General features: G+C 41.0%; 1 protein-coding gene across 20 annotated transcripts in view; it reads left to right on the top strand.

Annotated features, from left to right (window-relative positions):
• Nucleotides 1-27,609, top strand: part of C2CD5 (C2 calcium dependent domain containing 5) — a 58,681-nt gene that overhangs the window by 21,635 nt on the left and 9,437 nt on the right. For 8 of the 20 annotated variants that reach the window (XM_063155739.1, XM_063155744.1, XM_063155733.1 and 5 more), the window contains 12 exons: nt 1,709-1,817; nt 13,546-13,660; nt 15,324-15,419; nt 17,066-17,257; nt 18,833-19,019; nt 19,993-20,157; nt 20,476-20,616; nt 22,299-22,362; nt 24,712-24,773; nt 25,231-25,329; nt 25,736-25,825; nt 27,177-27,264. In XM_063155739.1, the coding sequence (XP_063011809.1) occupies nt 1,709-1,817; nt 13,546-13,660; nt 15,324-15,419; nt 17,066-17,257; nt 18,833-19,019; nt 19,993-20,157; nt 20,476-20,616; nt 22,299-22,362; nt 24,712-24,773; nt 25,231-25,329; nt 25,736-25,825; nt 27,177-27,264 (1,408 nt within the window). Of the gene's footprint in view, nt 1-1,708; nt 1,818-3,745; nt 3,812-13,545; nt 13,661-15,323; nt 15,513-17,065; nt 17,258-18,832; nt 19,020-19,992; nt 20,158-20,475; nt 20,617-22,298; nt 22,363-24,711; nt 24,774-25,230; nt 25,330-25,735; nt 25,826-27,176; nt 27,265-27,609 lie in introns of all 20 variants that reach the window. The other 12 variants (XM_063155735.1, XM_063155726.1, XM_063155731.1 and 9 more) reach the window with 4 other exon arrangements.

The following is a 27,609-nucleotide window of genomic DNA, read 5'->3' on the forward strand; positions in this document are numbered from 1 at the left end:
GCTAAAGTACCTGAAAATAAGTTCATTTAGTTGCATGTCTCAAGAGTGTTTTTTTTTCACCAAATGTGTTTTTGATTTATTACTTAAATAACCCTAACTGCAAACTGAACAGTTAGTTAGAAGGATCATATTCCTCAATTTCTTCTCTGAAAATAAACCTGTAGAAAATACAGCAGTGGAGAACTCAGGTACATGTTATATTGTACATTAATAACTGGCAAAAATTCCTTGGACATCTGTAGATAGCAAGAGTAACTGTAGCACAGCTGTCTCTCTGTATATTTTTAACTAAAAAGAAATCCATGCTGCATTTCCATCAGTAGGAAAATTTGGAGTTATCTTACTCCTCAAGCATTAGCCTATATTTTTGTAGAAATGACCAAAAGCTGCTGTCATTGGTATTTTTTGTCTCGCTTCCACAAATTCTGGACAAATTCTGGTTTCTTGCTGTTTTTACATACCGCAAGTGCTTGAGTGATCTCCTCTGCTGCCTTTTCAAAGCAGGCATCTGATGTCCTTCATCTCTGAAGGGCACTGCAGGAAATGTGTTCTGGAATCCTGACCTGAGCATCTTTTCTTTCAGTGACTTCTTACCCACCCATCCCCTCAGTTCAGGTCGAGAAAAGCTGTCAGGTTGTTTGGCCACCTTGGGGGGTGGCACAGTAATTCTGAACTCTTACAGTTTGCAACATGTGTTTGAGGCTGGAACTTGTATTTAAGTAATATAATAATAACATTTTAAAAACCTCTAAATTTAAAAAGAAAGAAGTCTTCATATGAAGTGATGGAGTTCAACGTGTGTCAGAATGAATGAGAGATTAACAGAATTCTGTCAGAATGGTTCAGTGAGTCTGTTACCCAGATTTGTCTGTGACTCAAGTTAACTGCATGATTTTTCTTTTTTGTTTTTTTTTTTTTTTTGCTTTCTGCATTTAGGATTGCTGAACATGAGTTATTGCCTTTCCCCCATAAGTGTTCTATTATGTAGATATTAGACATATCACAGAACATCTCTGGAGCAATTAAAATCTGGGTTTGGGCTCAGTCTTTTTCATCAAATGTGTCTTGAAAAATTGCAATTATTACTTACTTACTTTGCCCCTCTTATGAATTAAAAGCTGGAGTAGTTACTGAAAGTTAACTCTTTATTTTACTTATTAACTGGAAGTGAATTATTTTAGTTTAAGAATTTACAGTTGTGTTTCAAGACCTGTGCTTTATTTTAAAAGATGTATATTGACTTGTTACATTTAGAGCTTACTCGCAGAGCAGTCCTTTGATATTTTTTAGGCACGTTTTCCTGTCATAAGACAGTCCTCATTCTTGCAAGACTACAGTTTGTTTCACCCTGTGCTTCAGAATCAAACTGCAGTCAGTTGGAATGAGAACACCTAAAAATGGAGAAAAATTTTATTTTTTTATCAGCTAATGAAAGAAGAATTCTGGTGTTTAGCAGCCATGGTAAAAGTGGATCAATAGAGATTTTATTAATCTCTTAATGTGTAAAGTTTTGATTGTTTATGTCTGTTGTGCTGAGAAACAACTCTGTGGGGGAAAAGTATTGTTTGAGCGCGTAACCTGTGCTTTTGTGCCGCGGGTCGGTGGGCGCGCGTGGCTCTGGGCGCCCGGGGCAGGGCCGTGCTCGCGCCAGGGCAGCGGTGCAGGGAGCCCTTGGCAGGCCCCTAACGCTGCTTTCCAACACCCACAGGAGTTCCCCTTCTTCACCCTGACCGCCTTCCCGCCCGGCTTCCTGCTGCACGTCGGGGGCGTCGTCAGCGCGCGCTCCGTCAAGCTCCTGGATCGCATCCACAACCCCGGTACGTGGGCACGGGAGCACGTGGGAGTACATGGGAGCACGGGGAATGCCTGCCTGGCACGGGCACAGCCTGCCTCCCTGCCCCGGTGGCACCTGGAGGAGGGACAGAGCTGTTCCAGCTGTGCACGCCTGCCTGGCACGGGCACAGCCTGCCTCCCTGCCCCGGTGGCACCTGGAGGAGGGACAGAGCTGTTCCAGCTGTGCACGCCTGCCTGGCACGGGCACAGCCTGCCTCCCTGCCCCGGTGGCACCTGGAGGAGGGACAGAGCTGTTCCAGGAGTGCATTGCAGAGAGCCATGGAGGCTTGGAAAATGAGTTACTCAAAGGTTGTGGTTTTAGTGAGAAACCTTTCAGCAAATTAAACTAGGAAAAAAAATGCTTTGAATCAGTAACTCTGCACTGAAAACTAGCTTTTAATTATTGAGGGGTAATTGATTTTTTGCTGCTTTTTGTGATTAAAACTTGATGCAAGTTTTTCAATTCAAACGAAAATGAGATTAAATGCTTGATCTTAACTATGAATGTTTTCCCATTTTCAGCTCCTTGAAATCTTTAAGGACTAATGGCTACAGCTTACAACGTGGTTTTTAACCTTTACAGTGTTGTTTCTGTTCTTAAAAGCCTTTACGGAACAGTACTTGAAGATTTTTATTTATTCTTTCCTGGGATCCCCAGCATGAGAACATTTGTGGATTGCATGTTAGTTCTAATGGTAGAGCTGAGTGACTTTTGACTCTGAAGACTTGGGTGGTTTAGTTGCTGAGACCAGATGAGGAATGCTTAGCAAAAAGTTGGAGTTGACAGTGCACTTAAAAATGCAGAGGAGAGAAAAATAGCACCTGTAGTGGTTTTGCATGCACTAGTCAGGAGTAATAAAAGGAAGTTTATGCAAATACATCCCTAAAAACAAGTACAAAAAACCTAACCTTTTCCTTTTCTTCCTATGGCGCAAGGCAAGCAATTCTTCAGGCAGTAAGATCAGATTGTTGCTGATCTGAAGATTCAGTAAACTGGCAACATGTAATTAAATGCAAGACTTCATTTGAATTAGATCCTCTTTGTTTGAGGGATTTTTTCAAGTATATTAGTACACAATGTTGCTCTTTTGTTTTCCTACTCTAAGATCTATTTACACAATGAAGAAAAGATGAAAAAAAAAAGAAACGAGTCTTTTAATTAATAATTAATACATGAGTCTTTCTTTGCCACAAAGTTATTTTATGATTCAGTGCTTTCAATAGATTTCTGACACAGGTCTCTTATGTGCAAAATTTACAGTGGGATAGATGGAAGACAGAATATTTAAACAAAATCAATTTTTCTCAGAAGTTTTAAAAACTAATTTCTTATATTATGCACTCCTTCCTTTTTGCCAGCTGACTGGAGGCAGTATAAGCCATAAGGCAAGAAGAGATGTGTGTTTGCAGAGCTGCAGTGTTTCTGTGAGACTTGCACATTGCTCCTGACCAGTGAATGCAAAATGCATGATCCTTGGAACTCACACTGCAAAACAGCAGGAACAAAAGGGGAAGGAAGGCATGTGGCTGTGGGAGGGAGCAGTAGGAAAAAATTCTGATATTATAGTTAAGGTCGTGAAGCATTTGAGTCAAATAAGTGTGTAAAATATTAAAGGAAGCAAACAAACTGGCAGAATGATGAATCAGGAGAAGTGGAAGAGGAGAGAACATTTGCAGGTGCATTAAGAGCTTGCCAGTAGGACCCAGCTGCCAGATACTGTCCATGTTGGTCACCAGTGCCAGACTGCTGCAGCATGCTCCTTTTTCCCTTTCTATTTCAGCTCTGATTAACTCTGCTGTCTGTGTCTTTCCAGTTCCTGTGGAGTGGTGTTGTCAATTGTGCTCTTGTTGGTAGTTTTTTTCACTATTCTGCTTCTATAACTGATCTACTAATTTGCTGTTTTGAACTCAGCCTTTGTCGGAATTATGGGTAACACAAGATCATACAAACTGCTAGACTGGAATAGTTTCAATTCAGGTATTTTATTAGTCATTCAGTACTACATATGCTGACAGAAATTATGGCAGCTCAGTGAAGTTATTAGAAATGCTCTAGGATATTTAGGTTAATGCCTCAAATTTAAAACTATTTAATCATCAGATGCCTAAATATCACATTTTCATGTTGTTAAAAACTTTCTTTAAAATTACAAAACATTGTTTTAGTATAATATAGTATTGCTAAGAATAATTTAAAATATCCATCTGGAAAGCTGAATGTTCAGATGTTTATTTAGTAATCACTTTCAGCTCAGCATCCATGAAGGGAGTAAGTTAGGGTAAGAGAAGGGATCCTTCCCTGCGCAGTTGGGATCATGTCAGGTGTGGGGTTTTTTTTTTGGTTTGGGGTTTTTTGTGTAATGAGTTTTGGGTGTTTATTTTGGCCTATTGGTTTGATTTGGGGGGACTCAGTTTTTTTGTTTTGCATTGCCTTGCACTTTCTTCAACAAAGGCTTTCCTCCTGTTAATTTCAGGAAATCAATGAATGTGTTTGTTCTTAGTACTAGCTCCAAAATAATATTTGTACTATAGATAATGATAGATCTAAAAAATATCCAAGAAAAATAGAGATCTGTTTAAAGAGAAGGGTAGTATGTAGCCCAGGATTTGTTGGTTCATAAAGCTTGTATTGTAAAATGCAGCCAGTTACAGGACTTTAAACATAAGTATTTGAACTTTTTAATCACTTCATTACCCAGCTAGAAAAAAGCCCCAATATTCTTATATTTTTATGCAGTTTTAGTAATCACAGTGTGTAACTTCCTTATGTAGTAGGCCTTGTCAGACTTGGTGTTTATAAAGCTGGCACCATTAAAGGTACAAAGCTGACTCCTGAGGGCTTGCTTTCCCCAGACACTTTCCTTCTTGGTAATTCACTCTTGCCATGCAGCTCTGTGTCATGCTCTAAAATTCACTTTAAATATGCAGTTATTAAAAACCAGACATTTTCCACTGCAAATTGTTCAAAGTAGGGAGAGCTTAAAACCATTGGCTCATTTTTATTGTTCCTTTTATAGTAAGCATCCTTTAAAATTATGATTGTGAGCTTTTCTGATTTTTTTTCCTTTGCTTTTCTAAAGTCATAATCTTTTAAAATTAACTTTCAGTATATAAAAAAATATTGTCAAATTCTCAGGTCTGTGACTGGTATGGCATAGTCTGATCCAAGGTGTTAAAAATGTGTTGAAATTTTTGTGTATTATGTGCAACCTTGAAATGTTGGAATTCATTGCTGCTTCTTCCAGATTTAGTGGGATGTTTTTATTGAAAGAATTTTATTGGAATAATGGAGTAAATGAGTTTATGTACTGACACTAAACATGCCTTGAACTAGGCTAGAAAAGTGATCCACAATGTAAGATTAGGAGCAAAGTGCAAGTCAGGAATTCCGTTCTTAGCAGAATATCCAAAACTGTTGTCTAAATTTTTTTAGAGATTACAGGAAAATGAATGTGCATTTCTATGTAAATAAAGCATTTTCCCCAGAGGTGTTGGTTGGAGTAGAGAGGTCTCAAACAAGGAGTATGTGTGGAGTTAATCCCTGCTGAGAGCAGTGTTTGTGTAGCCTTGGTGTCTGTAGGAGAGCAGGTCAGCCCTGCTGCTTTGGGAGGAGCAGGGTCCTGCAAGCGTGTAGGGGCTTTAATCACAGCCATAAGTGGGCTAAAATTATTTTCCTTTTGGAAAACGTTCAGGCTTCATTTCAGCTTGCTCAGTAACTGTGTAGTACAGAAGGAGATTTCTTTTTTTTTTTTTTTAATTTGTCTTGCCCATGGTTTAATTGTATGTAAGATACAGCAGGAGCATGCAGTGGTAGTGAGATGTCAGAGATTTGAAGGTGCTTGAAAATCAAACATGGAAGTAAAGACTGACTACTTTATGAATGGAAAAGAAGCTGCCTGAATATCTGGGAGTTGCATATAGTTCAATGAAGATTTGTTTAAATGTTTGTAAAATACAAAAAGGTGGATATGAAGATGAATTTGCAAAATGGAAGTAAAGAGTTGAGCAAAAATTCATAGAAAAGAGGGCACATAATACAGTGGGAGATAATCCCTGGGGCTGTCTCAGGGAAAGAATCAACTCTCAGGATAAAAACATGCAGGAATCCTCAATGCAGGAGGCTGGGTCTTTGTTCAAGGGTGGCACTGAGGTTAAACACAGAGCACAAAGCAAGGCAGTGCCAGAACTTGCTGAATAGAGGCTGCTTTTCCACGTGGCTGTTTCACAGCACCAACCTATCATTTCTCACACAGTTAAATTTTATACTCCTCATTCGGGAAGCTGCTCCAGCAGTGCATCTTCAGCTCCAGTAGTCAGAAATATGGGAAAAGAAAAGATGGCTAAAACCTTCCTAAGCATCTCCTGAGCTCCCTGTGCAATACCCAGTCTCACTGTTGGAGTGTGAAATTCTCCAGTCAGTTTTGCATATGAGGAAACACAGGAGGAAAGCTTGGCTCTGTTTTGTTTCTGTAACTGAATGCTTTTCTTCCACAGAAATACAGAGACTGTGCAAATGACATTTCCAGCTGCTCTCTGGGGTGTCTGTGGCCCAGCTGTGGGAGCACAGCAGGAAATGTCAGAATGTGCCTGCTGGTGTCTGCTGTGCTTATCCTTCAGACCCAGTAGTGAAAGCCCCAGCATTTGAAGGTTGGCCTCTTGCCTTTGCTTGGAGAATTTCCAGCTTGGCTTCTTGCCCATCAGTGTGTGTTGAATGAAAAAGGGAGGTTCAAGCAGTTGTCAGAGGCTTTTTCTGAAAAGAGCGAGGGGTGTGATGTTCTCCAGTAATAATTGACTCGTTTTCTGCAGAGGACTGAATATTGCCAAGTCATTTCTATGGTTAATGTGAATGGTGTTTGAATATTATTTCTGGAAGCAGATACACCCTTATGCTAGTGAAATAATTTTCATTGGGACTGTGCTTTTTTTTTCAGAGCTCTAAGTAGGTGTTTATATAGCTGAAGAAAGGGTGGTCACTGAGCACAGTACAGTATTCACATGTTTTGTTAGAGATTCATTAATGAACTTGGCATTTCAATTCCTTGTTTAGAATTCTTTGCCTACCTAAGTAATGCTATTTCATACTGCTTTGAAACTCTCCCTAAATTCTGGCTAATGGTGTGAAAGCCAATAGAAAGGTTTTTTTGTACAAGTGCTCCAAAAAAGCCATTACTTATTGCACAACTACCCTTTTGTTTTGAATTGATAGTACACAAGAGAGAGAACCTTGGTCTGGCAAAAATTGCATTTTTGCACATAACTTGTCCTGATTTTAAAATACAGGGCTTGACTAAAACTATTGTCTTCATAAAATTTCCTTCATGGATTGCATTGAGTTTTTTGAGCCTTCTGGTATTTGCTTCTGTGGTTGCAAAGATAGAGTTGTAGAACTTTCTGCCTGGCTCAAAATGTGATATTGTCAGAAGAGAACCAGAATGGTTCTGGTTGAACCAGCCCCTTCCCAAGTGCTACACAATTACAGCTAAATGTGGCCTTGTAAAATGTCTGCTGGGGTTTGGTAGGAGGATACACAAGTTCTAACTGCAACAGGAGTAACTGGTAAATGTCAATGGATAATAAATACCTGGCACAAGAGATTTTCTTTTCGAGTCTCCTTGCATCCAGAAGTTCCAAGAGGCTTCTCTGCCTAGTTTGTCTTAAAGCAGAATAAACAGTTGTGAGTGCACAGAGATAATGAAGGCGGGGGTTCTGCATGCCTGAGCAGTGCAGACAAGGAACAGGAAACTCAGAGACAGTGTCATTGCACACCAGCTGATGCCACCCCCTTCCTGCAGCAATGGAGAGATCAAATGGGCTTCAGAAAGCCCTGTCCTGTTACAGAATACAGTCCCCAGCTCTGGGTAACAGCCCCAGCTGTAGTCACTTGAGGCTGTTCTTTGAAGATTGCTCATGGTTTACAGTAGGTTGTACTGATTGTGCCAAGGTCACAAAGCAACAGAGACACAGAATAGAATAAGTAGTTTCTTTATTACCTGCTGAGTCACCATTCTTGGATGTGTGACTGAAATAATCACTAAAAGCTGGACTAACAAAGGCACATATTTATGCATGGAAATTATTTTCCAGAGGCAAATTTATTTCCTATATTTAATGTTTTCTAATTTCTGGGCAGTATTTTTGAGCTTTTATGATACTAAGTATGACGCAATTTAAACCTTCATTTTTAAGTATTTTAATTTTTAATATATGTTTGTTTAATTTTTAATATATTCTGAAAATCTTTCTTGCTTCAAATGCCTTATATTTTGACATAATATTTTTCATTTTATTTAAGTTGTATCACATGGTGGTTTCTTTTCTTTTAGCTCGGCACTAAATTATTACTGCTGCTTTCACATTATTACAAGATTATTTTTTTTTTTAGATGATACTTTTTTCAGTTTGTGCTCTTCCTATCAGACTTTCATCTACAATTAAAAGGAAAAGTTACAGCCACTGTTGTGGCTTTATTAAGCCATAAGGGGAACAATCCTTCTGTTTCTCCATCTTGGAGTATAATGTGGGATTAAAGCTATCACTCCCCAACAATGAGCTCCCACTGAAAAGAATGATATATGGAATTTTGTGTATGGCTTCTCTTGGAGTCTTGGTGCTCATGTAGGGATGTGTGAACAGCGAGTGCCTGTTCCCTGTGGGTGTGGTTACACTATTTCCTGCTAGTTTAGTGTATCCTAGTTTTCTTTTGATGTATCCCTAAAATCTGCTTCCTTCACGTGCTGTAACAAAGTTTTCATTTGTACATCTTTTAGTCCTAAAGATGAATATGGGGAGTAGTATTTCTAAACACGGATGGAGTGGCTTGGAAACTGTTTTGAAACTTTTAGGATAATCTGCTGTAGGTTTAATTACTTGCTACCTGAATTTTGTGTTAATCTTTAAAAACCAGAGGATTTGTGTTTCTGTACAGTTATTTAGTTGTTAAATGTTTTAGAAAATTGATAATGTCAATGTTAATGGGATAACCAGAGAGGATTAAATAAAACTATAAGGTCCAGGGAAGGTTGCTTATAAACTTAACAAAGGTGTCTGTTAAAAAACCCAACCAGCCAAACCTACAGGAAAATACCACACATCTTTTTGTATAAGCTGTTAGTAGGCTTTTAATTAAGAAGATATAAAAATAAGGGAACATTGAACATGTGGATAATGGCTTTGCCTAGTGAAAGATTCAAAGATCGAGTTTGATAGAATATTGACCTCCATTGCCGTGTTTGAAACAGAACAGTGACCCATTTGTAGATGGTGACAATTTTCCTCAGATGGTTGTCCTCCTTCTGTCAGAGTATTGTGTTATACATGTAAATATTTCCTAAATTATGTGATGTAAAATTGGTTGAAATGAATCAGACAGTGCCTACTTTGGAGCAATTTCCTCAAGTTGTTTAAGGATACAGCTTTAAGGATACAGCAGATCTTGGGTATGAACAGTGTCATCAAGAGGCCACACTTCTTAATCTGTCTTCGGTTTCAAAAATCTATATGGACCAGCAAAATGCAGCTTCTGGGTAAATCTTGAAAGAACCTGTATGAGTGAGCCTCTAGCAAATAAACTTGGGAAAACTTATGAATCAGACAGTGATAGTGTCTAGGGTGAAAGGTTTATACAGAATATTGTCCCCTGGATAGTGCAGCTCCAGCCTGTATTCTAAGGGAGAGGGTGACTTGGTGGTGGATAGAGCTAGCTCAGAGAACATTCCAGGTACAGAAGTGCTGGCTGTGTCCTATTAAACTGCTGAATAAAATCACTCTGGAAAGCTCCAGTTGGAGGAGGCTTGAGTTGGCACAGTTTTTATAGAACACTGTACTTTTGACAGCGTTGTTTCTCAAATCCTCAACCACAGAAACAGTGTGCTTTGCTTCCACTGGGTTATAAATATCCTGCCAATTTGGAGACATTAATGCAGTAAGTTTAGTGTTCAGCCTTTGGTTTCCCACAAAGGGGACGTAATTAGCAGTGGAATCTCCTGCAAACCTTTCTGCCTCAAGTTGTAGAGAACCCTTGGTCCCAAGGACTGGGTACATTTGCTAGAAAAGCTTGTGATGAGTGCTCTGTATGCTTGCCTTCTTGCTTCCACCTAGAATCCAGGGCCATTACTTTCTGTAACCATTTCAGTGAGCTGCCATAGTTTTCAGTCTGTACTGTCACCTGATCCAAGCATGCGCCAAAGTACCCACCGTTTCTGGCTCCTGTCTGCTGAATCTGCTTTGCAAACCCTCAGCTCTTGAGCTTGTGCCTCAGCCAAACAACCGACAGGCACTCCGTGGAGTGTGCTGGACACATGCCATCCTGCTTCCCCAACTCCTCTAATTGTTGATGTAAATCCTGAGCTTTACTAAACTTGTAAGTGCTACGACGGCATCCCCATGTGAAATCGTGTGGCTCATGTGTCAAAAAGGCTGCTTGTGAAAATATTTGTCAGAGGAATATGAATGCTACACATTGCACTGCATTCAGTGTTTCGTATCAACCTATTATTGCGATGTCATGGTGTTTGATTTCAGTAATAATAATTGTAGACAATTATTTTGTGTTTTAATACGCAAAGGTAAGTTCATGTAAACTGAATGTATAGTGTTTATATATAAATATAATAATTATTTTTTGGCCTCTTTCTGGAAGAAAAAAATAGTCAAATATCTTAAGCAGAGGTCACAGTTTTCTTTAAAAACAATTGTTTCTGCATGACATGTTCTGTATGATAAGAAATTGTTGGATTCTTTGAAAGATATTGGGCCTGATCCTGTTAACACTGAAGACAATGGCTGGAAAATGCTTCTTACCTCTCAAAAGAATGAAAATGATCCATTATATTTCTGTAGTTAATAGTTTTGTTGGTGAGGATATTGAACAGATTCTTAGACTAAAGGGTTAAATGTTGTTTTAGCAAGACAGTGTTGAGCAACTTCACAACAGTGTGTTTGCCATAATGGTAAGGTGTCCTTGTACATGTTAGGTAAGGAAATTAAGTCTCTGAAGTTTAATAATTTAAACTATAATTTCTTGTGGAGGAAAGCTAAATGTTTGCATAGAATTTGGGACCCGTCACTATTTCTACCTTTTATGTTCACTTTAAGGATCCCTGTTTCCTTTCAACATCTCATTCCATTTCAGTTTTCACTACATTCCTTTTTGATGTCATTCTTGTCTTTATCACTCTTACCTTTATTTCACAGCACTAGCACTTTTGGTGTTCATCCTCAGTCACCTCACCTGTTGTTACTCTGAAACCCTCATCATGACTTCACATATTCTTGCACTTTGACTTCGAAATGTCACTGGTGATAAGTAGAAGCAGTTTTTGCCACATGGAACCAAAAGGTGTAAAAAGTTGTAGTTTTGAAAACTGGCACTTTTTTTCTCTAGGAAAAAGGGTATTTCTTCCTTGCAGGTGCTTTTCTGTGAAGTACAAGAATTTGTGTGTCTGTTTAGTCAGTGTTTGTAGCCAGCTGCCTGTGACCCAGTCTCATTGAGCAAGTGTTTTTCTGCACGGTCACAGAACCACTTTTGCTGCTGCTTAGACTTTTCATGTATGAGGAGAAACACATTGCTTATCCAAACAATCTCTGGCCCTTGACTGGAGGGGAGAGGAGGAATTGCTCCCAAGATCCATGTCCCTGTCACCAAAAAGAGTTAAAAAGAACTTTGACAGAATGTGCCTGTGCTCTCCCACCCTCCATACCCTGAATTTGTCAGATGTTGCAGCCTGGCCTTAGAATCCCTTCCCAGAGACCTCCCTTGGTGCAGGCAGCAGAGCAGCCTCTCTCCAGAGGGGTCCCTGCAGAGAAGGCATTTCCCACTTTCTGTACCACAGGTGGCCCTGAGAGCTGAGCTGGGCAGCTCCAGCCCTGTGTGTGATGGATTATTTCTGTAGGAATCCCAGGAATTCCAAAGCTGGCGTGAGCAGGTGCTCCAGGACTCTGAGTCAGGATTGCTGAGTATCATCCTGAGCATTTATTGCCCCAGTCACTGAGAGGATTTAACAGTGTTTTCACCCTGAGAGTGAAGTGCAGCCCCTCAAGAGTTTGCCAGCAGTGCACTGGAGCCTGCTGAAGTGACCTTGGATTGCAGAACACGATTGGTGCGGCTCATGGAAACCCCTTGGTTTGTGTTCTGATGTGTATATTTTTGTTGATTGCAGAGAACGTTCCTAGGAACTCTCACTGTAAGGTTTTTTCTGTTCGGTGTTGGTTTCTTAAAGCAAAGGTTGAATAAACTTCAGTCTGAGCATCCAGGCTGCTGTAATGCTGTGAGTTACACAAGCACTGCCATCTGAAGTTAGGTATAGTTGAATATACAGACCTCTGCTCTTCCTTTGAATTAGAAAAAAACATTAGTTTAGTTTAGAGAAATTAGAGCCTAGTTCTAAATGCAAACTTGAGGTAAAGTCATGAATGAATACATCTTACTTTACAATATTTCTGTTTCAGTAACTTTTAAATTCTGTGTATATCTGCATCTTGCATTTTTGTTTGTCATGTTGTCAGAGAAGCAAGTGTATGATAATGTGGTTATCATACACTGTGTTGGTAAATATTCCTGGTAGTACAAAATTGGTTCCAAATAAATTCCAGGTTTTGACTTTGATATTTAAATTATGATTCAGCAAGGAGAGCTCAGTAGCCAGAAGTTTGTATCTCTGCTAAGTTCAGTTAATTTCAGAGAAATTCCATAAGAATCTCTCTACTCAGAACACTTGGTAATGATTGTTACTGGTTTTCCCTTTTTGTATCAACAATTAACACAGTTGCTAACCAAATTCATTGTAACAGGTAAGTTTTGAGAGAAGAAACAGCTGACAAATTCCAGTTGTAAATTCGGTGTTTGTTGGCTTATTTGTAAGACAAGAGCTTTAGTTGTGGGAACTAATTGCTGAGCAGTTAAAAAATAAATGGACTGCATGAACTTATTGTAGCAGCACACTCTTGTTGTATTTTTGTATCTTGTAGTTTTCAAGAAAAGCAGGCAGGATATATTTAACATGTAACCTTGGGGACAATAAAGGTAATTTGAATCCATTCATGGCCATGGAGGGAAGGTGCAGTTTCCAGGATACTGACTCAAAAAAGCACTGACAGCATGCATCCTGTATTTCTTCATGTCGTAAATGTAGAAGTGGTTTCAAATCCTTTTGGCTTCTCACAGCTAGAAGTGCCACAGAACTGTCTGCTTGATTAGTGGTACAGTTTGGAACAAATATTTTCAAAGTCTGGTTAAGAGAGAACTGCTTCCAGTAGGAAAACTTATTGGGGTTATTCCAGAGATAGCAAGTGCACAGCAATGTAAAATCTAAGTTTACTACTAGAAATACTGTTTATTACTGTTAGTTTTTCAGCATTACAGAGTATCTGATGTTACACGCTGCTCTTGTGTTGTGGGAAGCTGAGGCTGTGGTTTGGGACTAAAACCAGGTAGAGACTGGAACAATATCTACAATATCTTAGTGTTATCTGGCATCTGGACAACAAGGAGAATGCAGTAATTTGTGAGAGTCTGCTTGTGTGGGGGACAAACAAGATAATGAGTGCAAAAGTGCTGTTAGTGTTTCCTTGAAGTTTATAAGTAGGAAGGAAATAAAGTGTCCGCATTGAAAGCATGTGAATGTGAAAACCTCAGCTTTTCAGGTGAATTAATTGCATGCAGCTTTGTGTCAGCCCAGTCCAGAGTAGTGAACTGATTTATGCTTTGTCTTTCAGATGAACCAGAGACACGAGATGCCTGGTGGGCAGAAATCAGACAAGAGATAAAATCCCATGCCAAGGCATTGGGTTGTCATGCTGTAGTGGGCTACAGTGAATCAACCAGCATTTGGTAAATCATGATGATGATTTGATTTTCAAAATGCCACAGAAAACGTGTTTCATCATCAGTGGATTAAGAATTAACTATTCCAGTACAGATGTTGGTACTGTCTATTCTATAACTACAGAGTTTAAGTGAGATTATGGAATTTCAGTATTAGGCATTTTTATACATGTTTAGATCCGGGTTTTAAGTTTTTTCTAATAAATGTTACAATTTTTTTATTTTAAACTAGAACTTACAATTTGTTTTGTAGTATCAGTATTAATTTATCCATGAAGTTTTCTAAATCCAATCTACCTAAATAATTAAAACTATTCCTAAAAGTTTATGTATTGAAGTTTTGTTATCGGATAACAACTGGCAGACCAGAACTTAAATGGAAGATTTCACATTTCAGGCCCAAAACAAGCTTGTCCTGGAGCCAGGTGTGTCTGCTGATATTAAAAAGAAAATTACTCTGGTTCACTATTTTGAATTGCATTTGGGAAGTAGCAAGCAAATTCCAACATCTGAAATTATTTCCTTTCAAATTGATTTTGCCTGAATGTTTTAAGGTAAAAGCACTAAAAATTTGCTTTTTTAAGGAGAGGAGTTGGAAAAGTTTTGGTTTACCTTATTTTCCTCAATTACTCCATCACTGAGGGATAACACACCAACATGAAGCATTTATTCCTTTGCTTGTCAGTCTCCTTGTAATAAGCATGAATCGTTTGTATGCTTTTTCCTACCCTAACTATGGGGAAAGAATGTTGAGAGCATAGGCAGTCAGGTACTGGGTTATTTGGTGCTTGCATTTCTCTAAAGGAATTGAATATGATAGTGTTTGATTATTGATAAAATATTTATTGGAATTCCTATATTGTATTGCCAGTTCAGCTTTATTCCATGCTCAAAGCACAAACCTGTGTAAGTTCTGGTCTGCCAGACGTGTTATGTATGAAAAATTATTTTGGAAAGAGAAACAAGAACAAAAAATAAAAAGAAAAGTGTATCAAAACATGGGAAAAATTTTCTCTTTTTTTCCATATAGTATTTTATACTGAATGCTAGATGTTATTTTATTTAACAACTTGAGAATTATTAAAGCTCTGTGGTCATTCTGAGAGCTTGAACTCTGCTAAATCCTAAGTATGGTTGTTTACCTTACATACAAAATGTACCATTTTTGTAATTCTTCCTAGTAAAATTTTACTGTTTTGCCACTTTTTATCCTTCAAGAAGCACCTTTGTCAGTGTTGAGTTGTGAAAATTGAAAGTTCATTTTGAAAATTGAAAGTTAATAAGATGCTGGGGCTCTCAACTTCCCTTTTACTTTGGTAAAAAATTATGCCTTTTTTTTTTAATGTTTACTTGGTTTGCTGTATTGCTTTGCATTTTTAGCCACAGAACTGAAAACCATACTTAAACCTGGTTAGCCTTTATCTTGTTGTATTATTTGTGACATGAGACAAAGCTCTCAAGTCTCTCTGTGCAATCCTCCTTCACCTTGTACTTAGGCAAAGGTTATGGTTTAAGTACCAGAAGAGGATTGATATTTTTAATGGGTAAAATTGCACAAGTCCGCAGAACTCCACTGAGACTTGTAGTAGCCTTTGGCTCTGATGATTTGCTGTGAAAGCAGCCTCTGAGCAGCAGGAATTCACTGTGTTGTTGTTCTTTTCTCTTATAGTGAAGAGGTCTGTATTTTGTCCGCATCTGGCACAGCAGCTGTACTGAACCCTAGGTTCCTTCAGGATGGCACCATGGAAGGCTGTTTGGAACAAAGGTTGTCATGGCAGCCTGGCTTCTTTTCCATAGGGTCAGAGAAGGGAGAGGTTGATTTTTTTCCTCAGAGCCAAGATAGTTCTTCTCTATTAGGGTAGGTTACAGTGTTACAGTGCAGGATGCGGGACCAACCACTTTACTGCTTTTCACTAACAACAACCACCACAGGAGTAATGGAGCTCTGCACCCACTTAGATACTCTGTTTTTATTTCTAACAGTCTCAATAAGGTAACACGTTTGACTACTAACACAGACCATAACTCAGTTTTCTCCTTCGCTGCTCTTCAGGTCTCTTTTCTCTGTTTTGTATCACACCATGAAAAATGACAGATGTTTGATAACTTACATAAGCCAAAAGTGGCTGTGTCTGTATTGTGTGTATATCTGCTCCATTAAATACTATCTATGTGTGGGAGATAAAGTAGCTTGGTTATTAAACAAATATGATGCCAGGTTTTTCCAAAATATGTATGTGTTTGTTGAAGTTGATGAACAAAAGCATGAAACTGAACTTTCCCTTTGTTTCTGCTCTTGCAAATAGAATTTGAACAGTGAGCATTGCCACAAAGTTATTTTTGGGGAAAAAAAGATTAATTAATGCTTATTGGTAATTTATTATGTATTCATCAGGATAGTAATCAAATAATTTAGGGGATAATTATAGTTGTAAGCAAGGCTATTCCTTACGCTTTAGCACTTGCGCTGCTTTTTCCATAATAAACCAGTCGACATGGTTTATTCTTTTATTTTGTTAGCAGAAGACCATTGTCTTCTAGTGTAGATACAGTTTTAAAAACTGTAGCCAGAACTAAAATACTTGGTTTTGTAGTCACTATATGACAGAGAGAAAGAAATACCGTGTTTGTAACATAAAGAAAATATCACTTTTTTAAAACATGTATTTTGGGGCTACTAAGAGTTGTGGCATGGATTAGAAGTGCCAGAGGGAGGTAAAACAGACAAAGCTCATGCTCAACACTAAATCTGTTTGCCAAAGTCTTATGATAACTAATGTTCCAAATCTGATAGACTTGATTAAGCACCTCTTCAGAATCCCTGAGGAGAATTGTTGATGTGAAACAGAATCCATTTGCAGTGATGCAGTTGGCCTGTGCTTTCCCTGTTAATAATTTTATAGTGGTCATTCCTGGGTTATAAGGAAATAATTCATTTTACCTTACTGTGCTGCCTCTCTAAAGGATGTTTGGTTTGTTGTTTGTATTCTGCTCTTATGGGGTTTTGGACACAATGAGAAAAAGAGAATTATTGGTGTGTTTGGCACAGCAAATTCTGTGTACAAGTGTTGTATCATGGATTATATTTGGAAGTTACACTGCTTCAAGCCAGCTCAGTGATGTTACAGTGATGTTTTTATGAGTTGTTGGTCACTGAATGTCCTTTTTCTCAATCCCTGCATAAGAAGTTTTAATGCAAGTTTTATTGATAGCATTTTAGCAAGTAGTGTGCACCCTTTTCCTGTGGTTGGTGTGTTGTAATACTTGTCAGCCTGGTGTAATGGAGCAGAGTTCAGTTGTGGTGGATGATGTGGGCAGCTCTCTGTAGGTGTTTATTCACATGTGCACTTACTGAGCATGGCTAACAAGATGCGGATGTTTTTAAGCTTTCTCTCCATAATGTGTTTTTAGGATTGAAGAAGCTTCACCACCAGGTTGTGGATTTTGCCATATCCCATATGATGAATTGAACATGCCATTTCCTGCCCACCTCACCTACTGTTACAACTGCAGGAAGCAAAAAGTTCCCGATGTCCTTTTCACCACAATCGACCTTCCTGTAGAGGCAATAGTTGTTGGGAAGGGATGTCTCATTCAAGCCAGGTATCTGTCTAAATAATTCCTTCTAGTCTAGTAAAGTTTTGGAGACCTCTGAAAGAATTCCTGTTGCCAAAATCCAATGTGTCATCAAACCTTATAATATAAAACATACAATTGGCATGTGTTCCTAAATAACATTTCTCTCTCAAAGTATCACTGCACTGGTGTGGGCTTTGAATTTAGCTTGTAGGACTAAACCCAAAGAGTGGAAGATGATTAACATATAGTCAGAGATGGGATTGCTATGCTCTGTTTTATTCTTTTCAGATAAATATGGCTAATGCTTTAGCTCTGAGGGCACTTTAGTTTGGGATTTTTTCTTCTTTCCAATGTGTGTCTTGAATAACTGTATTAATAGGAATTTTAAAAGTTGTACCACTAGAAATTACAGTAGTGATTTTCTGTACTTGTGCCTGAAGTGTTTGAGGCTTGCAGCAAGAGAAGCAGATGTTTGCATGGGAGCTCTTACTAGAAGAAAAGCTGAAAATTGAAGTTTTCAGATGACACTGTCTCAAGGAGTTCTTGTAAAGAGCTGGCACTTTATTGTACTGCTGCAGCAATCTAGAGGAATTGGAAAGAAGCTGCCCTGGGTTATCCAGTGGGAATTGCAGATGTTAAAGCAGCTGCCCTGGGTTATCCAGTGAGGAGGGAATTGCAGATGTTAAAGCAGCTGCCCTGGGTTATCCAGTGAGGAGGGAGTTGCAGATGGTTTATGGAGCTGCCCTGGGTTATCCAGTGAGGAGGGAATTGCAGATGTTAAAGCAGCTGCCCTGGGTTATCCAGTGAGGAGGGAATTGCAGATGTTAAAGCAGCTGCCCTGGGTTATCCAGTGAGGAGGGAGTTGCAGATGTTAAAGCAGCTGCCCTGGGTTATCCAGTGGGAATTGCAGATGGTTTATGGAGCTGCCCTGGGTTATCCAGTGAGGAGGGAGTTGCAGATGGTTTATGGAGCTGCCCTGGGTTATCCAGTGAGAATTGCAGATGGTTTATGGAGCTGCCCTGGGTTATCCAGTGGGGAGGGAGTTGCAGATGGTAAAGCAGCTGCCCTGGGTTATCCAGTGAGGAGGGAGTTGCAGATGGTAAAGCAGCTGCCCTGGGTTATCCAGTGAGAATTGCAGATGGTATTGGAGCTGCCCTGGGTTATCCAGTGGGAATTGCAGATGGTTTATGGAGCTGCCCTGGGTCATGCAGTGAGGAGGGAGTTGCAGATGGTTTATGGAGCTGCCCTGGGTTATCCAGTGGGAATTGCAGATGGTTTATGGAGCTGCCCTGGGTTATCCAGTGGGGAGGGAGTTGCAGATGGTATTGGAGCTGCCCTGGGTTATCCAGTGGGAATTGCAGATGGTTTATGGAGCTGCCCTGGGTCATGCAGTGAGGAGGGAGTTGCAGATGGTTTATGGAGCTACCCTGGGTTATCCAGTGGGAATTGCAGATGGTATTGGAGCTGCCCTGGGTTATCCAGTGGGAATTGCAGATGGTTTATGGAGCTGCCCTGGGTCATGCAGTGAGGAGGGAGTTGCAGAGGCTCCCCCTGGGCCTCCCCAGCCCTGCCAGAGCCCTGTCTCTGCTCCTGTTCCAGGCTGTGCCGGCTGAAGAAGAAAGCTCAGGCTGAGGCCAACGCCACCTCCATCAGCAACCTGCTGCCCTTCATGGAGTACGAAGTGCACACACAGCTGATGAACAAACTCAAGCTGAGGGGAATGAATGCCCTCTTCGGGCTCAGAATTCAGATCACTGTGGGGGAAAACATGCTGATGGGCTTGGCAGTAAGTACTGCTGGGATCCTGGGCTGCTTCTGCTTTATCAGAGTATTTTTTCAGGAAAACATGCAAGTGTTGTGGGATTCAGAGTCATCAGACATATTAAAATGTCATTTTAAGAGCCAGTATCTTAATTATTGTAAAATCAGGACAGACTTGTCCTTCATAACCAGCAGAAGAGGATTCAAATAGCTTGAAAATGGTAAAAGATAAAATGAGTAAAAAGAGGATGAGAGAAAAAGAAACTTCAAACAGTTAATTGGCACAAATTGTAGAAAAAGATGGTATTCTTTTAAGGTCCTATCAAAGAGGTCCCTGTTTTTCAAAGTGAATTTGCAGTTCCATGACAAATAAGGTCAATTAAGCCTGTCAGGAAATCTTTTGGTTACAAGGCAACAAGGGGAAGTTCCGTTGCCTATTCTTTGATGGAGCTGAAGAAATAAATTATAGATTTGAGAAAGTCAAGAGATGTTCATTAACAATATTTTCTAACCCCATTCTTTCATGCTAGATTAGACTAGTGAATTTGCTGCTTCTTCCTGCACCAGGGGATGCTGGGGTAATTCTGGCTGCTATCTTGTCTTCCACTATCTGTCTCCTGAAAATGGAAATGGGGTTCTCACAACCTCACTGATGCTGTACATGGTTTGGCCAAATTTCAGATCTTCAAAAACTCAAACTCTTTACTTATGCAAAGCATACTTGGGCAGGGGCTTTAATTTTTAGTTTGTTTGGAATTTTTAGGCAAGTTTCAGAGTTCCACCGTGAGAAATGAAAAAGAGGGAGTTGTCCAAAAGAATAATGAAGTTTTTTCATAAGTGAACAGAAGAGAAAGATCCATTTGTTTATTTACAAGAGGTGCTGCTGTGATTTGCATGTTACAATGCTGTTGTAGCACAAGAATTATGGAAAGCTTTATATGAAAATATCAGGAATTCATGCTCATATACTTGTCTTTTTCTTTGTGACTTCTGAAAAGTCTGCAACAGGTGTGTATTTAGCAGCTCTGCCCACACCTGGAGGCATTCAGATTGCTGGCAAGACTCCAAATGATGGCACCTACGAGCAGCACATATCCCATATGCAAAAGAAAATAAATGATACAATAGCAAAGAACAAGGAACTCTATGAGATTAATCCTCCAGTAAGTAAATCTTTGATTCTTAAAAAATAAAGCATTCTGATTCAAATATATGTACTGCATATCCATTTTTTCTAACTGAGCCATTCGGAACAGAAATTTATTTACAAATAGTGATACAGACTTCTTTCACTGGATTTTGGAAAGCTGCTGGAATTCTCAGATCCCTTTGCCGCATAGCCAAACCGCTGTGGTATTATTTAGATGTATTTCTCAGTAGAATGATTTTCAGAATGATCGTTAGAATTGTTAACAACCTGTGGAGAGTTGAATTTTTTTCAAGCTGGGCAGAATATCTGTTAATTCTTACATTCTTTTTAGGAGTTACCTGAAGAAATTATTGGGTCTCCCATTCCAGAGCCAAGACAGCGTTCCAGGCTGTTGAGATCTCAGTCAGAAAGCTCTGATGAAGTTACGGAGCTTGACCTTTCACATGGCAAGAAGGATGCTTTTGTCTTGGAGGTGATAAACATTTGCCCTATTCATGTTTATGCTTTTCTTCTCCTGAAATATATATTTAAAAAATTTTCTTGCTCATCTCCAAGAACAGTTCCTAGATTGTATATGATTTTTTCCCTTTTGTATCAATAGAAAAAGATTTGCTTTGTCTCTCTTTTCCTTACTCTATTTGCTTAAAGCACAGCTCTGTCTACAGACTCTCTGAAAAAAGATTGCCCTGCTGTTCATGAATATGTAGCAGTCTCTAGATTAATAATTAAGAGCTGTTAAGAAATGTCCTTCTGTTTGCTTCAAGCAGCAGATCAGACTAATCAAAAACTCAAGATCTATTTTCATAAACACTGAGATTCTGTGTTGCCACACTTGATATCTAGCAAATAAAAAGGTTGTATTTTCCTCCTGTTTCAAAGCTCTTACTGTGGTAGATGAACGTTCAGAATTATTAGTTTCCAGAATGGGATGTATTCAAAGCATTCAAAAAACTGCATGTGCCAAGACAGCACATAAAAGAAGATTTTGTGAATTTCAGCTATTGCTTTTCACAATTTAAAAATTCACAGCTTGTGGCAATACCTTCCAGTTCTTTCTACAGCTGCAAGCAGAAAGAGCAACACGTGCAGACAAATAAAGGGTGTAGATTTCTGTTACCTCTCTCTTCAGTGAAATTCAAAGACAATTGAGCATTGTGTGCTTTGAAGTCTTTAATACTCCAGCAAGTGTTGAAAAAGGGCTGGAGTTTGGTCATCCTGTAGAGACAGACAGTACAAATGCCTATCACTGACTAAAATCCACTTCAAAATGCAGCCTGCAATTGCAGCCTGAGGTACATCTGAGGCTTTGTTAATCCTCACAAATCACCATCCTCATGGAAAATAATCTGGAAGAAAGGTTGTAGATAGGAGGAATGAGGGAGCACTATAACAGGGGTTTGTTTGAAAACAGAAGTATGAAAGGAGAGTGGAAAAATAACAGGTTGGGAGAGTTTGGGATAATAAATTTAGATTGGTTGGTGCTTTTGCAAAAAGGGTCAAATACCTTTGTAAAAAATGGAGGATTTTTGTAAGGCATTTTTAGAAAAAAAATTACTTTTTATCTGTAGAATCATTCACTACTGTCTTATTTGAGAAGTTTGGTTTATGATTAATTGGATTATCAGAAACAATATTCCAGAAGATTTAGTTGAACTCCTGACCAAGCTTTCAAGAGGAAAATCATTGTTCACTGAGCTATATAAGAAAAAGTAATAAAAATTTTGTTGTGCTGAGGATGTGCTGAAGGAGGCTGAGAAGGCAGTTATGAGAGCTGAAGATACCTGGGTTGGTTTTGGTTAGTTTTTGGGTTGTTTTTTCAAGGAAAGAAAAAGACAACCCCTTTTACATGGAGAGGGAGAAGGAAACACATCACTTGACAGAAAACCCTTCAGTACTGGAGTTAAATTATAAACCATTTTTCAAACACTGGATAAGGAAATGTTGGCAGTTATTGGTAAATGTGGATCTCTTGGAGGGCAGTAAGACAGGATGGATGTAAAGACACACCAGAATATTTACAGCAGCTAGCAGGACTCTCAGTCTGATCTGAAATAAGAGTGTTAAAGGTTGAATGGGATGGAGGTTGAGTGATTTGTTTTGGAAGCTTCCTACTGGCACAGCAACCTGATTTTCTCAATTATTCCCTTTTTGCAGATTGATGACACGGATGCAATGGAAGATGTACATTCTTTACTGACAGATGTTCCACCACCTTCTGGTATAGTTACAACCATATTTGTCTCATTTATGCTGTAGGCTGCAAAATGACAAAATATTATAGCTTTATTAAAAATTATTTTAAAAATTCCAAGAGAGCTGGCAATATTGCTGTTTCTGAAGGTTTTTAGACTGAATTATGGATTTGCAGGTTTCAGGGTAATGAAAGTAGAATGGAGAACTAATTATTGCCTGCTATCAGTTGTCTTTATGCTATTTCTTGTTGTATAGATATGTCATACTTTTCCAGCCTCCTTTCCAGAACTGCTGGATCAGGATAAGAGGCAAATATAGGTGTCTGTTATGTAGGAATTGCTCTGGACATTTGATTTGTCCTTCTCCTTCTGCTTTTCATTGTGAATTTCCCTGTGTTTCTTCTGAGAAAGTCTTGGTTTCCTTCCTAATAACTGATACCAGTGTTGATCTCGTAGTATCGAGCTCAGAACTGTCCTTGTATCATCCATTACTATCACCAGTTCTTTTACTCCTGGCTGATTATCCAGTTCTGCTGCAATTGATTTTACTGCTCTGAGTTAAAGCCATCAGCCATCATCTTGCGTTATCCTCTTCTGCATGTGCGTTATGAACGTGTGTGAAGCACAAAATCCAGAATTACAGATGTGTTCACTGTGAAAATGAAGCATTTTGTCCCTCTTTGCCTAGTCCTACATGTACATTTCATTTGGTGGTGCTTCAGTGTTGGTTTGTTAGAGGCCCCTGGTGAGGGGCTGGGAATGCTTTGGCTGCTCTGGCTGAGCAGTGGCGCTCACACACCTGCCCTGAGGAGCAGGGGCAGCCGGCGCTCTGACACCTCAACTCTTGGAGATCCAACAAACAGTGCTCTCTGCCAGCGGGGTGAGCCGGCGCTCTGACCCCTCATCCCTTGGGGATCCAACAAACGGTGCTCTCTGCCAGCGGGGGCAGCCGGCGCTCTGACCCCTCATCCCTTGGGGATCCAACAAACAGTGCTCTCTGCCAGCGGGGGCAGCCGGCGCTCTGACCCCTCATCCCTTGGGGATCCAACAAACGGTGCTCTCTGCCAGCGGGGCAGCCGGCGCTCTGACCCCTCATCCCTTGGGGATCCAACAAACGGTGCTCTCTGCCAGCGGGGGCAGCCGGCGCGCTGACCCCTCATCCCTTGGGGATCCAACAAACGGTGCTCTCTGCCAGCGGGGCAGCCGGCGCTCTGACCCCTCATCCCTTGGGGATCCAACAAACGGTGCTCTCTGCCAGCGGGGGCAGCCGGCGCGCTGACCCCTCATCCCTTGGGGATCCAACAAACGGTGCTCTCTGCCAGCGGGGCAGCCGGCGCTCTGACCCCTCATCCCTTGGGGATCCAACAAACGGTGCTCTCTGCCAGCGGGGGCAGCCGGCGCTCTGACCCCTCATCCCTTGGGGATCCAACGGTGCTCTCTGCCAGCGGGGGCAGCCGGCGCTCTGACCCCTCATCCCTTGGGGATCCAACAAACGGTGCTCTCTGCCAGCGGGGGCAGCCGGCGCTCTGACCCCTCATCCCTTGGGGATCCAACAAACGGTGCTCTCTGCCAGCGGGGCAACCGGCACTCTGACCCCTCATCCCTTGGGGATCCAACAAACGGTGCTCTCTGCCAGCGGGGGCAGCCGGCGCTCTGACCCCTCATCCCTTGGAGATCCAACAAACGGTGCTCTCTGCCAGCGGGGGCAGCCGGCGCTCTGACCCCTCATCCCTTGGGGATCCAACAAACGGTGCTCTCTGCCAGCGGGGCAGCCGGCACTCTGACCCCTCATCCCTTGGGGATCCAACGGTGCTCTCTGCCAGCGGGGCAGCCGGCGCTCTGACCCCTCATCCCTTGGACATTAAACGGTGCTCTCTGCCAGCGGGGGAATTGGCACTTCGGTGCCCATGAGCTGTTTGATTTTTGCCTCTTCTGTGCTTCATAGGAATCCTTATTTTGCATTTGCCTTTTGTTCAGTATCTCCCTCAGACAGTGGTTCATAAATTATTTTCCTCTGCTGTTTAGGCATTATAATTCTGTTTTTTATTTGCAATCAGTCACTGCTGTAGCTCCTTTACAGCCTTTACTCTGCTCTCTGGTAAAGGTTGGCTTTTGAGCTTTTCATATCACACCTTTTAAAAAATTTCCTCATTTGTGCATAGTTTATCTAATAGAAATAGGTGGAGCAGTTGTGGATTTGGGGTGTTGGTGTAAGGATTCTGTATTTTTTCTTGAATGTTGATCTCATTTCTGGTCTAATATTCAAAACCACAGGAGGGAAAATACTTGCAAAGCCTTGTCACATGTGTTTCCTTTGAGTATTTTTATGTTGCAGTGTTTAAAATATAATTTTTTCACAAATATTTTCTTTACAGGTTTCTACAGTTGCAACACAGAAATTATGCCTGGTATAAATAACTGGACACCAGAAATTCAAGTAAGGTTATTCAAAATTGAAACTTTTGCTAAATTGTGTTGAAATATGCTGTAGTAATTTAAATATATATTTTGAAAGCTAAATTCAAAGGACACCCTTGTGACAGAAATAAAAGTAGTATTTTTATAAGAACAATAAGGTATGAGAACCTGGGCTTTTGTTGGTTTTTTTAAATGCTGTCATGTAACAAATAATCTAATATGGAAATACGAAAGTAATTACAGTAAATTTGAACTTCATGGTTTTGGGTTTTTGAAAGGTTTGGCTGGGTTTGAAGCCCTTTAAAGGGAACAGATTGTTGATTGTGTTGCTTAGCTAACTTATTTTCTTACTTATTGAACATAAATGTTAACATATTTTACATTATTTTCCTTCTTTATGAATGTGGGTTTAAGACAGCGGATAAAATATATTTGCACATGTTGGCCAAAAATCTCCATGTTTGTTTCTAATTCAGATGTTCACAGCAGTTAGAGTGTCCAGATTAAGCAACATTAACCCAACAAATCAAACACTCAATAAGAACTTTAATGATCTCTGTGAGAATCTGCTGAAGGTAAGAATCTTATTTCAAATACTTTTTTATGTGTTCAAATGGGGGCCAAGGAAAATTCAGCTGCACTGAAATTAACATGTGCCTCATAATTTTGGAAATAGACTGCAGAGTGTCTGTAATTAGCTCATGAGTTTCTGTAAAGATAGGTTCAGCCTGTTTCAGTATATTAGGGAATTCCAGAGCTTGTGGAACCTGAAGGAGTCCTTTGACCAGCAGGATACTCTAGAAATAGACAGCTCCACAGCAAATGGCATTGTGGCCAGACTTCACAAATGTAATTCTTCTTCAAGAAAAGATTAATATCATTAGATGACTTCTGCTATGAAGAGAGTTGTGATCCCTAATTTCCCTGACATAAACCCCCCTTTTTCCCTGAGTAACACAAATGCTCTCCTGTCTCCATCAGAGTTTGTATTTCAAGCTGCGCTCCATGGTGCCCTGCTGCCTCTGCCACGTCAACTTCACCGTGGCTCTGCCCGAGGATGAGCTGGTTCAGGTGAGGGACTGGGAACGGGTTCAGGTGAGGGATTGGGGTGAGCTGGGGTTCAGGTGAGGGACTGGGGGGAGCTGGTTCAGGTGAGGGATTGGGGTGGGCTGGTTCAGGTGAGGGATTGGGGTGAGCTGGGGTTCAGGTGAGGGATTGGGAACGGGTTCAGGTGAGGGATTGGGGGGAGCTGGTTCAGGTGAGGGATTGGGGGGAGCTGGTTCAGGTGAGGGATTGGGGGGAGCTGGTTCAGGTGAGGGATTGGGGTGGGCTGGTTCAGGTGAGGGATTGGGGGGAGCTGGTTCAGGTGAGGGATTGGGGTGGGCTGGGGTTCAGGTGAGGGATTGGGGGGAGCTGGGGTTCAGGTGAGGGATTGGGGGGAGCTGGGGTTCAGGTGAGGGATTGGGGGGAGCTGGGGTTCAGGTGAGGGATTGGGAACGGGTTCAGGTGAGGGATTGGGGTGAGCTGGGGTTCAGGTGAGGGATTGGGAATGGGTTCAGGTGAGGGATTGGGGGGAGCTGGTTCAGGTGAGGGATTGGGGGGAGCTGGTTCAGGTGAGGGATTGGGGGGAGCTGGTTCAGGTGAGGGATTGGGGGGAGCTGGGGTTCAGGTGAGGGATTGGGGTGGGCTGGGGTTCAGGTGAGGGATTGGGGTGGGCTGGGGTTCAGGTGAGGGATTGGGGGGAGCTGGTTCAGGTGAGGGATTGGGGGGAGCTGGGGTTCAGGTGAGGGATTGGGAACGGGTTCAGGTGAGGGATTGGGGGGAGCTGGTTCAGGTGAGGGATTGGGGGGAGCTGGGGTTCAGGTGAGGGATTGGGGTGAGCTGGTTCAGGTGAGGGACTGGGGTGGGCTGGTTCAGGTGAGGGATTGGGGGGAGCTGGTTCAGGTGAGGGATTGGGGTGAGCTGGTTCAGGTGAGGGATTGGGGGGAGCTGGGGTTCAGGTGAGGGATTGGGGTGAGCTGGGGTTCAGGTGAGGGATTGGGAACGGGTTCAGGTGAGGGATTGGGGGGAGCTGGTTCAGGTGAGGGATTGGGGGGAGCTGGGGTTCAGGTGAGGGATTGGGAACGGGTTCAGGTGAGGAATTGGGGTGGGCTGGTTCAGGTGAGGGATTTAGGATGAACGGGTTCAGCTGAGGGAATTGCTGCCTCCAGGCACAGCCCTGGGCAGTGTTTGCTGCTCAGGGTTACCTGGGCCAGGGTTTGATTTACTGCTGCCTCTTAATTTCAGCAAAAATGGCTCCTGAATTCTTAGATGGTTTTTCTTTATTATGTTTCTGTGCAAAGAACTGCTTGTTTGCAAAATTATTTTTCAGATTGCACAAGAGATCAACTTAGCTAATATGCCAAATATTCCTGATTTGCAGATTGCAGTCACAGCTGTTGCCATTACATATGACAAAAACCAAGCACTACAAGCCAACAAAGCACCTACAGAAAAATCACAGCAAAGAGGTAAATATTGTGAGGAATCTTTCCTTTTTATCCCCAGTGCCTAATGAGTCTGGATTGTGATTTCAGTTACATGTACAGGTCACAGACCACAGAATATTTTGAGCTGGAAGGGACCCACAAGGATCATCAAGTTCAAATATACATATTTTTCAGAGAGGGTCTTTCAACACATAGAGGTTTTTCAGAGTTCATGTACTTGACCTCCCGCAGAATTACTTACTTATCAAGTATTATGTATTTATTTTCAATAATCAGCAAATTTCTAATACTTGCTTATTCTATGATACTACTTTGATTAAAAGGTTGGTGTAACAGATGATGATATTTCTGTTGTATTTTGGAACA

The sequence above is a fragment of the Melospiza melodia genome, chromosome 4 (genome assembly GCF_035770615.1).
Source record: "Melospiza melodia melodia isolate bMelMel2 chromosome 4, bMelMel2.pri, whole genome shotgun sequence".
In the NCBI taxonomy this organism is placed as follows: domain Eukaryota; kingdom Metazoa; phylum Chordata; class Aves; order Passeriformes; family Passerellidae; genus Melospiza; species Melospiza melodia.